The sequence below is a fragment of the Cyprinodon tularosa genome, unplaced genomic scaffold, assembly GCF_016077235.1.
Source record: "Cyprinodon tularosa strain WSP-4 unplaced genomic scaffold, ASM1607723v1 ctg684, whole genome shotgun sequence".
NCBI lineage: Eukaryota > Metazoa > Chordata > Actinopteri > Cyprinodontiformes > Cyprinodontidae > Cyprinodon > Cyprinodon tularosa.
Window position 1 is genome coordinate 65,558 of NW_024039434.1, and position 13,697 is coordinate 79,254.

Genomic DNA, 13,697 nt, shown 5'->3' on the forward strand with positions numbered 1-13,697 from the left:
GTTGTTAGAGCAAAGGCAAGGTGTTTCATCAGGCTTGCATTCACACATAAAAGGGAACTGAAGCTAGAATGTATCATATTTTCACTCAGAGCTTTATTTTCACTTTATATAAGGTTTTGATCACAGATCGATTTTATCGGAGCCTAAACTGCAATGTGATCTATGCTGGCACTAACAGGTCCTGTCACAAAAAAAAAAAAAAGCCAATTTAAATTAAATTCAATTCCACATATCTCTGCATTTCCTCACCATCACATTCCTCTCGCCCCCTTCTCCATATGTAATAAAGGTCATTATGTCAAAAAAAGATTTTTGGTTTCATTAGACCACATGACCCGTCTGAAAACAAAACGCTTTGTTATCAAGTTTATAAAAAAAGGGTGACTTTTTTTTTTTTTTTGCTGCTGCTGCTGCTGCTTTATCCTTACCGAGTCAGGAAGAAGATAATATTAGGGATGCACGATATAACCGGTATCGGCCTGTATCGGCCTTAAAGGAGAATTCCGGTTTTTAACACTTTTAGCCCATTTTCTGTAGTGTCCAGGATGAAATCAAATGATCGACACCAAAATTTTGACAATTGGTCCTGTGTCTGCTATTTGGCTCATTTAGAATCCACCCTTGGCTGCTTCACAATGGCTTCCATAGTGCATGCTCCGACGTCGAGAATCAAGAATCCACCTTTCGTATTCCATTTTCAGAGTTTTTTAAAGTGTTTAACAGAGACGTTAGCACCTCGACGTCGGAGTACACAGAGTGAAGCGAAAAGACTACAACTGTGTAAACAGGCCCCATTTCCGTTTCCGGTGGCAGCGGAATATTGACTATTCCAACAGAACTCAATGGGATTTACAAAATGCTAAATAAAACACTACAGGAACGTTTTTTCTTTACGAAACTTTTTTTGGAACGTGATTGAACAGCGCTGACGACCCGGTGAGTAGCATATTTTAAAAAAAGAACGTTTAAGGTTGTTTTAAGGACATTATCGAACATGCACTATGGAAGCCATTCTGAAGCAGCCAGGGGGGGATTCTGCATGAGCCAAAAAGCAGAGACAGGACCAATTGTCAAAATTTTGGTGTCGATCATTCGATTTCATCCTGGACACTACAGAAAATGTGCTAAAAGTGTTAAAAACCGGAATTATCCTTTAAAACTGAATATCGGACATCGGCCACCCCACCGATATTTAACCCGATATTTGATCAGCTTCTGAGTTTCTAAAGTCTAAAAAAAAAAAAAAAAAAAACTACCTCTTCTTCTTCCTCAAAAACTTCTTTTTTACAGACTTAAAATCTTCTAAAGACGAGGGAAAAAATATTGATACATTAAAATATCCCAATATCTTCATATGCTGATATATTGCCATTTAAAAACACCATATCAATCTCTTTTATATAATATTGCTATATGTCATCGTTATGCTACGAAATCCTCCGAAAATTCAGGAAATTTTGCCATATATTTTATATGTTGATATATTGACCCGGTATCGATCTATTTTACTAACAAAATCTCACAAGAATTTGCGAAATATCACGAGAGTTTGTAACAGAAGGATGAAATGTCACGAGATTTTGAAAGTAAAATAGATCGATACCGCGTTTTTAAAAATCAATTTGATATCAGCATATGAAAATATATTTAAGTATATTATTTTTCAAAGTGTCAGAAATGGATAACAAAACTGCTATTTTCAATGACTACTTATTTTTGTCCAGCTTTAACATCAGTATCGATATCGGTTATCGGCTACATGAGTTTTAAAATATCGGCATATCGGATATCGGCCAAAATCCCAATATCGTGCATCCCTAGATAATATTTGTTGAAACATAAACTGATGGCAAAACAAAAATATATTTTTCAATAGTCATGAAAAGTTTAGATGTTGGATGTAATCAATTTCTCATCGACAGGAAACCGAAACGAGAATAAAGTAAATTGCTGGAATATGGATAAACTTGACAAATATTGACTCCAAATGGGTTTTCTACATGATCTCATCTGACCCAAGTCCCAGATCAAATGAGCAATCTTTAGAATGAAAGAAACCAAGATTTCCAGGAAGTATGATTTCAACATAGTTTATTTAATACTTACTTTAAAGTTAGACAAACAGTTTCCAAAAAAAGGGAAGTAGGACCTCATGTGCAATGAAACGTGCATTTTGGCAAATGAGTCAGATATAGTAAATATGCTGGTTTCATAATGCATTTCATGGAAAACTTAACGTAAAACATGCAAAATATAGAACATTAAATTTCAATAAGGGATCTTATCTTTCATAGAACTGTGCAACTTCTACATGTGCAAACTCCAGAGTCACTCACCACAAAGCTTTAAGAAAGAAAGATCTATACTTCAGTTTGTAATGCAACACAAAGCGTCTCTCTCCGTGACACAGTTTATGACCTTCGCACAAGAGGTTATTTTTTCGCTAGTGTTTGTTTTTCTGTTACCGGAATGAATTGAAACTTTAGGAACGTATTTTTATTAAATGTTTACAAGAGGTGCAACTCATTCCAATGAGCAATCCATTACATTTTGGTTATGATCCAGATCATGATCAGTATACTGGAATTGCGTAAGGATCCTTTAACACTATTTAGCAGAACAAGCAGTCCCCCCATAAACCAGAAGGTACAGTAGTGACTATTGACAACCTCAGAACGATACTCAAAAAGTCAGGTGATAATAAATTTTTACCAGAGGTGTGCCTCATGCAAGCAAACAACTAATTAAATTTCAGTGATGATCTAGATCATTTGGGAGCAAACGTATTGGAATAAGTCAGAATTTGGTGCAAAATTTGCTGCTTGGCAGAGCTCTGAGCTGTCAGAGTGTTTTTTGTTTTGTTTTTTAGTTCAATAATAATGCATTGTGAAGAAAAGGGTGACACACATTTAAAAAAATCAAAAGGAATTTGTGACATTTGGTGTGAACAATATACTTTTAACAAAATGCTGGTGGTATTTTGGCAAAAAAACAACAAACAAAAAATTCATATTCTACTGATTAATAAATGAAGCCTTCCCTTGACTGGGAAGGGCCATTTTGAATGGCTGTTACTGTAACTTAGACCCGAAGCATCGCTCATGGCCCTATGTGCTGAACAGAAACTGACCTCACCATCTCTCTTCATCAGACGTGATGAACAAAAGGCGATCAGTACGCACAACTCCAGTGGAGACAAAAACGGAAGGGGAGCTTCATTCACAGTCCCAAAGGGTTCCCTTTACAGATGTTGACCAGTCTTGGGTTTCTGGCAACTAGGTCTTACCAGAGCTATAGGTTCTATAGGTTTGAGATATCTCTTCTTGAAAAACAATTTCGATTTTAAAATGCTTTTTAAAAATCAAAATTTCTTTTTTTATATTTTCTATTTAAAAAGTCAATGTATAGCATGGATGTATAAACACCTGCATTTTATTTCCGTGTTAAATGCTGCTTAAAGAAACGGATTATATTAAAAAATGTCTAAACCTTTACTGGTTGTTGATTTTCTTTATTTGGACCCCGCTGATTTTTAATTGGTAACCCCTGATGTAGGCGGACGAACATGAGGTGGAGTCTTATACACAAACAGTTAGTGCATACCTTAAGGTTTGTCACAAATCTTAAGGTATGCACTACCTGTTTGCCAAGAATCATTAAGGAAGATTGCTGTTTTGTGTCTAAAAAGTTTTTAATTAATCTGAATTTTTTTTATACCATTTTTAAATTTTATGCATTTATGTAAAATTGTAGTGTGGATCCCACTCAATGGTTAATAAACCAATATTAATTCCTGATCACTTAGAAAAAAACATAAATGTGCTCATTTTTCAACATGGTGAGATGTTTCTACATTTTTTTTAACAGTGCTTCGGTATTTCAATTATTGACACTCACACCTTGTAGGGATGAGTCAAGACTTTCATTTCTAACCCTGTTGCTTTGTAACCATGGCAACATTAACAGTTCCTAAAGTTGCTGAACTTTATAACTTTTAGTTCCATTTGTTTTGTTATTTTGACACTCAGAAGGTACATGGCCCAAAAAACTATTAAGGAAATGCAGGAAAACGAATGTGAAAAGCGACCAGTGTTTCCATAATCTTCCTGTAACCTTCAGCTTTAACATAACCAAACACAACAGACTGAAAGACAGATCTGTGGTCTTACTCACGTTGTTCCAACAGAGCTGCATGATGTCATACAAGGCAGGCGTGGCCATTTTTGGCTTGTATAGTCGATGGCCACTGGTAACCATGGTTACCACTTCATGATTGGGACTCTGATCAAACGGCATCTGGCCCTCTGTGAACACCTCCCACATCAACACACCTGGACAAACAAAGAAGTTTATGCAAAAATGGACAAAGTAGGTAAAAAGTATTCAAACCCTCCCTTTACTTTACTTTAGTTTCACTCTCTCTCTTTAATTAGCTTAACTTAAATTTTATTATAGACAAAGACAACATTAACTTATAAATGGTCCATGCAAAGAATCACATGATTCTCCTTTTGTATTTTGGAGTAAAACATTTTAAGGTATTTCTGTTTTTAGCCTCACAGACTCCAAACGAAGTTAATGAGAGATAAGAATGAGTTACACAGCGTTCTTCATGGCATGAAGGGGAGGACTTCTGTTTTGAGAAGATCCATCTGACCAGTGAAAGATATATTACGCTAACAAGGAATGGCCCTGATAAACTCAAGTTGTTTTGCTTCGACGTTTAAATGTGAGAAAGTTCTTTACGCAGGGGGTGGGTCAGTACCCTCGTGAGACCATCCTGATCTCGCGAGCTTTCAAGATTTCTCTCGTTAGTCAGTCTGGAGACTCTCCGTTGAAGAAAATTTGGAGCCGTTCACCAAACGAACGTCCAATCAGCGTTGACTTTGAGGCGGGTTGAGGTGTAACGCAATGAGAAGCGCGACAGTTCAGTCTAAAGAACATGGCGGCTTCAGCCGATGAAACTATCGAGCAAGTTTTATCGGAATTACAGAGTATTTCTTCACTGAAAGAAGACCAAAACACTGCTCTGGAGGCTTTTCTCAGAGGAAAAGATGTTTTTGCTCTTCTCCCGACTGGTTTCGGCAAGAGTAGCCTGGCTGTTAGTACGTCATATGCTTCGTTGATCTGATTGGTTTATTTGGCCCGTCTATCACCAACATAGGCCAATCAGCTAACCAGTATTTTCGCCCCTTCCCAAAATTTCCTCAATGGAAGGTTTCCAGATGGATATGCGGAGCAAATCCATCTGGCGGAGTCAGGTTAGTGGGTCAGTTCCCCTAGGGGGAGTGTGTGTTAATTTGTAAAGTATAAACGTATGTACTGAAATGCCTTAGTTAGAGAGCTCCATATCTCTGTCCGAGGAGACTAAATGCATTTGAACCTTATTTCTTGCAATAACTGCCTCCGCCTCAGCTTCCTAACTCCACAGTATTTAAAGGGTTCATTTGTCAATGTTATCTAATAGTAAATACAAAAAGCAGTTTGTAAATAGGTTTTCTACATAGGGAAATGAAAAACAAAACAAAAAAATAAAATAACTAAATCAACCAGGTGAAAACGTGTAAAGTATAATTTGATATCTGCTTTTTAAAATGCATCAAGGTCCTCACCAAACGACCAGACGTCTGATTTGCTGCTGAATTTGCAGTAGTTAAAGACCTCAGGAGGAGACCACTTCACGGGAAACTTGGCGCCTTTTGTGCTGGTGTACTGGTTATCCAAGACGTACCTGAACAGGCAGCGTTTAATGAATTCAGATTTGTTTAAAGTATACTTCAGTAAAAATAAAAGCAGGATCATACCAAATACGGACTCCTACCTGGCCATGCCAAAGTCTGATACCTTTACCACCAGAGCGTCATTCACCAGACAGTTCCTGGCAGCCTTCAAGAAACAAAGAACATTTCATACATGTCTGACAAAAACAATACATCTCTGAGGTAAAGCAGCTGCAGTGGTGCAGGTGAAAAAAACAGCGTAGTACCAGGTCTCTGTGGATGTAGCTGTTCGCCTCCAGGTACTCCATGCCCTCGCAGACGTCAAGGCACATACTCAGCAAGGACCCCAAGCTGAAGCTGCCTCGCCTCTGCCTGAGAAAGTTCACCAGACAGCCTTGCTGCATGAACTCGGTGACGATGTAGATGGGCCTCTGCTGGCTGCATACACCATACAGCTGCACTAGCTTGGGATGGGACAGCTTCCTGTAGAGTAGGCAGAATAACAAAGGCTTAGTTTTAGAAATGGATGTCTTTGATCGCTTATTAAAGAATATAAACTATTATTAAAGATGGAGGTTCAATTAGTTGTTTCAAAATAATCAAATTTTATTGTTTAGGTTCTCATTTTTTATGGTTTGCCAAAGTTTTCTTAGTTGTAATACTTCCCACATACCACTAGATGGCGACTATAGTTCATTTTAGTCACTACCATTAGTTGTTTCAAAATAATCAAATTTTATTGTTTAGGTTCTCATTTTTTATGGTTTGTAAAAGTTTTTAGTTGTAATACTTCCCACATACCACTAGATGGCGACTATAGTTCATTTAGTCACTACTGTTTTCCAGTTTTTCTCTTGACTGCTCTGTTTACTGGTTCTTACATCATGAGTCTGGCCTCCTCAATGAAGTCCTCCTCATACATGGCTCCCTCCTTGATGGCCTTTATGGCCACTTTATGCTGAGCTCTCCACATGCCGAGCCTCACTTGGCCGTATTGACCGCTGCCCAGTTCCTTCATGAAGGTTAGCTCGCTTGGGTTGATCTCCCACATCTCTGCATAGACAGGTCAAAGGTTATAAGAAGGGATTTGCAGGTTAATCCAAAATACTCTGTGGCATTGCATGGTGCACAGCAGCTAACAGGACTTCCACATGGCTCTTCTTACTGTTCCTGGCTTTGAAGGTTTTCTGCAAATCTTCCCTTTTTATCCTCTGATCTGATCCCTTGTCCGTCTGATAAACTCTAAAATAAAAGCCACTAGTACCCTTTAAACGAAGCTGATCAGGTCAGGCGAGTGCTTACCGTAGCTGAAGCCTGCTGTTGACGGAGCCGACTTGTCCTGCTTGCCTACAGGATACCTCAACCTGGCTGCAAGACCTGAAAAAGAACAAATTCACACAGAAGCGACAAATTAGCTACTATTTAACAATAGAGATACAGAGTTAAAGAAGTCAAAATTTAACTTTAAGCATCTAATTAAATTGACCATAAGTCTCATTGAGAAAATGGTAAAGATAAGATTTATTAAGGATTCTTAGTAACAGATAAAATAAAAACAAGTTGGCATAATTAGGGAATAATAAATCAGCAGTGTTAAATCAAAAATACTTAATCACTTTGCCGTGATTGTATTTTGTATGAATCTGATGCATACTGACCCATGCAGAATACCATTGTTAAAGAATATTATATTTTATATAGGAGGATAGGTATTCCCAACCAGAATACTCTCATATTCTGAAAGGTAGTGAAAAAGTTGTATTTTTTTCTTTCCACCTTTATGTTCCCAACCAAAAAATACGGTAATAAAAAATCTAAATTTCAAACAGGACCAGAATCCAAACTGATCCGGTTCTACAAAATCTAATCAACCTCCTTCTGACCAAAACCATCAAATGACAGCAATGGATAGGGCTGGGTGTTTTCGCCGAAGTCCTGAATCGATTCGATTTTGATTCATACAGTTGTAAATCGATTCAATTCGATTCGATCTGTTTTTACAATAATGAAAGTGATTCAACTGTGTTTCAAAATGCTCCAAACAGTTTAAACTTGAGATGTGAATAAAACGGTCTCAAAAGTGCAAACTTAATTGTGAAAAGTGAAGTGAAGCTTCACTCGAGCAAGCAGACGTGACACAGAAGGGACACAGCAGACGTGTGAGTTGCATTATCTCCACTGTACAAACCACACTTGCAGAATTGTCTGTAACAACTACAGAGTTTTGCTGGTCAGCCCCGTTTGTTAATGTCTATATTTGCACCTGTCTGGCTTGAAGTAATCTTAAGTGAATCTTTCCTGCTCATTTGATTGTGAACATCATGCGTGTCACTATAAAACGATCGATCTAGACATTGATTTGGCAAAAATGTAAAGGAATCGATCCAAAATCGACTAAATCGAAGCAATGAACTCTGCAATTATCTCAGCACTTGCACTTTTCATACGTGAAAAGGCCCTGGTGGTGGAGTTACCTGCTCCATTGTGTTTGTGGTACTCAATGAGTTCAGGGATGGAGTTGAACAGGTGTTTCTCAGCCAGGTAATACTGTCTGGGCGGGCCTCGGGTCTGCTTGATGTGATAATGTTTAATAATTGGACGTCCCTCCCTAAAACACAGAAAAAAGAAGAAAAAAAGCTGAAAATAATCATTTTTTTCTTTGTTGAAAAGTTCAGATTTTTACTAGCCAACTTAAAGGGATAGTTCGGTATTTTTGACATGAATCTGTATGGCATCCTCATCACCAGCGGCATGCAATCACACTGACTTACCCCTGGCAGCATCCTGTGAGCAGAGTTATCGTCCACTTTTGGTCAAGCCGAAAGTAGTCCTGCAGGTTTTTAGGTACAGCGAAATAAAACTTTTCTCTTCCCAAAACATTATGTGTTCAAAAGAGCGATATTTTCGCATCCCAAAAGCATTGTAGTTGAAAAAGTCACACGTCGTTATCAATTGGTCCTATTTTCTCTCTGTTCGTATCAGTGCGCGCCGTCATTCAGACAGCGAGCCCAACAACAGCCATGTCTCCCTCCGCGGCGGAAGGAGACATGGCTGTTGTTGGGCTCGCTGTCTGAATGACGGCGCGCACTGATACGAACAGAGAGAAAATAGGACCAATTGATAACGACGTGTGACTTTTTCAACTACAATGTTTTTGGGATGCGAAAATATCGCTCTTTTGAACACATAATGTTTTGGGAAGAGAAAAGTTTTATTTCGCTGTACCTAAAAACCTGCAGGACTACTTTCGGCTTGACCAAAAGTGGACGATAACTCTGCTCACAGGACGCTGCCAGGGGTAAGTCAGTGTGATTGCATGCCGCTGGTGATGAGGATGCCATACAGATTCATGTCAAAAATACCGAACTATCCTTTTAAGTCAACTTAAATTGCCAACAGGTTCTTTACTTAAACCCACAACGTACTGGATACATGAACATTAAAGTATGTTTATTAAAACAAAATTAATATAGATTCACTCATAAAATCATCATGCTTTGATTTATTTTGCTTTTATGTAAATATTTGCATTTACATTTAATGACCATTTATCAAATTTGAAGATTCAAAGCAAGGAATAAAAAATATTGATATAATAAAGGGTTTATACTTTTCAACTTTTTCATAATTTTGACTTTACGATGAAAAGCCTTTAAGCATTTTATTATACTGATATTTATTTGATGTCATAGACCAAATTTCAGTAAAATGATGCATTACGTTGTCTTTACTCTGGTACCTTTAAATAAAGTAACTATTTCAGTCAGAGGTGTACTAGAACCAAACAGCATCATGAAGACCAAGAACAAAGCAGTTAATGGGGAAATATGTAGTTTAACTCATGTTTAGACTATAAAATAACATCCTAACTTCTCAGAGGGCTCTATTCAATAATCTACTGAATAGAAATATCAAGATGGACCAACTAGGAAATTGAAGACTGAACGAGAAAAGCATTAATCCAGAAAACAACCAAAATGGAAGAATATGACCTTGAAGAAGCTGCTGAGCTCCACAGCTCATGTAGGAACCTGTTTACAGGAAAACTATTAGCTGAACCTTCATCTATCCTGGTTTTAATGGAGAAACACAAAGAGAGTTTAAAGAACAAAAGGCAAGTTGAAAATAAAGCAGTTTTCTACAAGCTAGCAGGGATGCAAATAACGTGAATAAAATATCTCTGTTTAGACCACGCTAATGTTGAGCTTTTTGGCCAATAAACAAAACACTATGTGAGGAGGGAACTAACACTCTTTATACAAAGTGAAGGACAGCAGTGGCAGCATCATGCTGTGGGGATTTTTTCTTTGGATGTAGCTATAAAGAGGAAAGTTCTAGGAGAGAATCTGTTTGAGGCCAAGCGGCCTTAACAACAGCCTGTTAGAATGAAAAGGACACATTAATAAAGACCAGTCAGAAAACAAATAGAACCTAAAACAGATTAAACCTGTATGACCCCACTCAGGGGCGGATTTAGGAAATTTGGGGCCCTAGGCAAAGACAGGCAGGCCTAGAAATGTTAATAGAATAGACATACATTGTTTGTTCTCTGTTTTGTCCCTCTCTTTCTTCTTTCTTGTTGTTTTCCTCTATGTTTTGTACTCAGCAGACTTGTCATACTGTCTCTAAAGGAATGAAAGATTTTTCCAATCAGTAAGCACTTAGCTGATTGCCCCTTCCTGTGCAAAAGTAAATAACCCAGTGTAAATAAGCAGTGTGTCACAGTGAGCTTGACACAGACATTTTTGATTTATGCTCAATATTGAAGCGTGGTCTGCGCTACACACTGTGGGGGTGAGGAAGTGGGGGCGAGTTTAGTCCGACGATGGAGGGACATGAGGGCCAAAAAGAGCGGAGATCCAGGTGGAAAAAGGGTCCCAGCGGTCTCGCGCATCTCGCTCTTCTAGCGGGTCAAACTTCACAAGTTGTTTTTTCGCAATTTCTGTCATAAAAACAAAACAAGCCGGCCTCCTGTCTGTGGTCAGCTACAGTTTTGGAGAGGTGCAGCGGAGTGTCTGTGGAGGGGGGGGACGTCTGGAGCCGAGGTATTGCATCGCACTCATTGCACTGATTTTGTGCAATATTTTTTGACGCAACTTTTCTACTTCTGTTATTTGCTGTTGTTTCTCAAAAAAAAAATAAAAAATGCATAACGATATTACAGCTTTCATTGATTTATTTTAACTTTGAAACATTGTCTAGCCTGTAAGAAAAAAATGAACCAATTAATCGAATTGTGGTGTATTGTTGACTATCGAAAATAATCGAATCGTTGGGTCAGGAAATCGATACTGAATCGAATCGCCATGATGGATGTGATTTACACCCCTACTGAAGGCCGGGTGGCAGAGACACACTTAATATCATAAGTGTTATGATGGCATTTCAGCCAAAGGATTTTTTTTATCAAAAACACAATTAATGTGCACAAATAAGGAATAATAACTATACATGAATCAGAAATTTATGGAACTTGGGGCCCTAGCCAACTGCCTAGTACTTCCTAATGGTAAATCCCCCCCCCTGACCCCACTTCTTAACCAAAACAAATGCTGGAAAGTAGGGTTCGGGGTAAGAGCCACTGGCGTGTTCAGGGAGTGGCCTTGGGTGGCACAGGCCACCCCTGAAATCTGATTGGCCACCCCAAGTGCCACCCCAAAATTTTAAAATATGATTGGCTATATGCCCAGTCAGAGGCGGGCCACTGCACTGAACGTAAAATGCGCTCTTGTTTTGTGTTGAAGTTGAAGAAGGCACGAAGAAGACGTTGATGAACCTACAGGTGAATACATTCTCCAGTCTATCAGAAAGCAGCACGTCTCTGGCGCGACGTTGTGAAATATGTGAGTAGCCTACATTTTACTACACTTACTGTGCCTGTAGTTAGAAGCTGTAATGGTAATAAGCTAAACATGTACCCTGTCTTGTTTTATTTGTTTTATTGTAATTGGCACACGGCTGTCGTCTCCTCATCTCGTTAGAAAACACTGTTTTGACTGTCAACGATGCTAACGCTAACATTTAGCTATTCTGTACTGAGTAAAACTGTTATATTAGACCCCTATAACATCATTTACATTTCATTTTCATTCTTGTGTGTGCACAATTATTTATTGTACAACATATAAGAATGTCGTGCATTATGGAACTATTACAGTATGAAAAGAAGTCAGAATATTAAAGATTTCTTCGCAAGGAAGAAATCTAAGATAGAGCCAGAGCAGGGGCAGAGCAGTCAGTCACAGGATGAGAGCCAGCCTTCAGCCTCAGCTGTACACATTGGTATGTGAAATCCTGATAGTTCAAGTTTGTTCTCATGTTTGAACTTACTAATTTGGTTTGATTGTACCATACCTCTTAGTTTACTTTGGAAAGGCTGATTGTATTATCATTCTAATCACAGCTTATGTATTATTATAGAGTCACCCTCAACATCACATACACATCAGGGTATGTATGAATTTACCTTCTTTAAAACATTATGTGCATTGATTCGAACTGAGATATTTCAAATATACTACAGTGTCATATACTGTCATTAAGTGTGTAGACAATTTTTAAACAATACTGGTGTGAAAAGCCTAAATGTGACAATTTGAATTTTAGTGAACTGATAAAATCTTTGTATTGCTACAGGTGTGTCCAGGGCTGAGGTTCTTGCAGGCCATCCACAGGGGGATGGTGGTGTGGGAGCCTCTTATAGCCAGCCGGGACCTATTGGTATGTCTTAACAATTCATTTTTAGTATGAAGTATAATATACTTAGGCACATTTTCATTCTAATGACAACCTATGTGTTATTGCAGAATCAGGTGAAGATTCTTGTGATGAGGGCCCTTCACCATCACACATGCAGCATAGTATGTATGCTTTACCTTTTTTTAAATTAACATCACAGTATCTGCTTTTATTTAGATCAGGATACCAATAATACTGGTGTTTAAAAACTTTATAGGTTTTTTTTTTTAAATGTGCATTATTTACTTATGTTGGTAAGGTAAGCTATATTTGTTTTGTACAGTCTGTACCTCTACCAAGTTTTGCACAGTTTCATCAAGCAAATATCTATATATATATATATATATATATATATATCTATATATATATATATATATATATATATATATATATATATATATATATATATATATATATATATATATATACCAAAGTCTAGGTGTGGGTGTGTATTTTCTTGTGTGCATGTGTGCGTGCATATGTGAGTGTATATGTCTGTGCGCAGGCGGTCCTGCTCATACTTCATGCCACCCCTGCATAAGTCAGTGCCCACCTGGTGCCACCCCTATCAAAAATGTCTGGACACGCCCCTGGTAAGAGCCAAAGCAAACATGCCCAAAACAATGAAACTAATAAGGGCAAAGGTAAAAATGAAGAAGGAAATAAAGGCCTTTAGAGATGGATGAACATGTGCCTTTACTAAGGTTTATAAAAGTAATAAAGATCATTACCCTGATCCAGCTTTGGTGTAAAGAGACACGGTGTAGGTTGAGGGATGGCTTGAGTCTCTGACAATGAAGGCGCCTTCTTTATCCTGCGGGGGGCGACAAAACACACAGAGAGGAGCTTAACATGTTTTAATGCATCTATTTAACTTCAAACCAACTGAATCACTGCGTTCAGCAGCTAAACGATCGGAAACACACCCGCTGGACAACCAGGCAGAGATTTAGAAAGCAACATGAGATCTGGATTCAGAACGCTGACTAGCCGTCGTCTGGAATTCAAGTTTATATTGCAAGTTATTCTGTGAAAAGATTATTCACTGGATTGCTGATGGGCCATTGGTAGAACTCGGTGTGGTGAAGTCACCAGTAAACAAGACGTGCGCTACAGCATCGAACAATGATGATGGTCTCATTTTCAGGAGGGGTAAAGACTTTTAAAATTAAGTTAAAGTTATCACTTTGACACACACTGGCTGATTCTTAGCATAAATATCTTCTTTGCATAAGTAGA

General features: G+C 38.2%; 1 protein-coding gene across 2 annotated transcripts in view; it reads right to left on the reverse strand.

Annotated features, from left to right (window-relative positions):
• Positions 1 to 13,697, reverse strand: part of tec (tec protein tyrosine kinase) — a 43,196-nt gene that overhangs the window by 1,234 nt on the left and 28,265 nt on the right. For both annotated transcript variants that reach the window (XM_038267793.1, XM_038267794.1), the window contains exons 10-17: positions 13,190 to 13,272; positions 8,195 to 8,328; positions 7,023 to 7,097; positions 6,602 to 6,773; positions 5,987 to 6,203; positions 5,822 to 5,886; positions 5,613 to 5,731; positions 4,174 to 4,331 (exon numbers count right to left, since the gene is read on the reverse strand). In XM_038267793.1, coding sequence (XP_038123721.1) covers positions 4,174 to 4,331; positions 5,613 to 5,731; positions 5,822 to 5,886; positions 5,987 to 6,203; positions 6,602 to 6,773; positions 7,023 to 7,097; positions 8,195 to 8,328; positions 13,190 to 13,272 — 1,023 coding nt within the window. The remainder of the gene's footprint in view (positions 1 to 4,173; positions 4,332 to 5,612; positions 5,732 to 5,821; positions 5,887 to 5,986; positions 6,204 to 6,601; positions 6,774 to 7,022; positions 7,098 to 8,194; positions 8,329 to 13,189; positions 13,273 to 13,697) is intronic.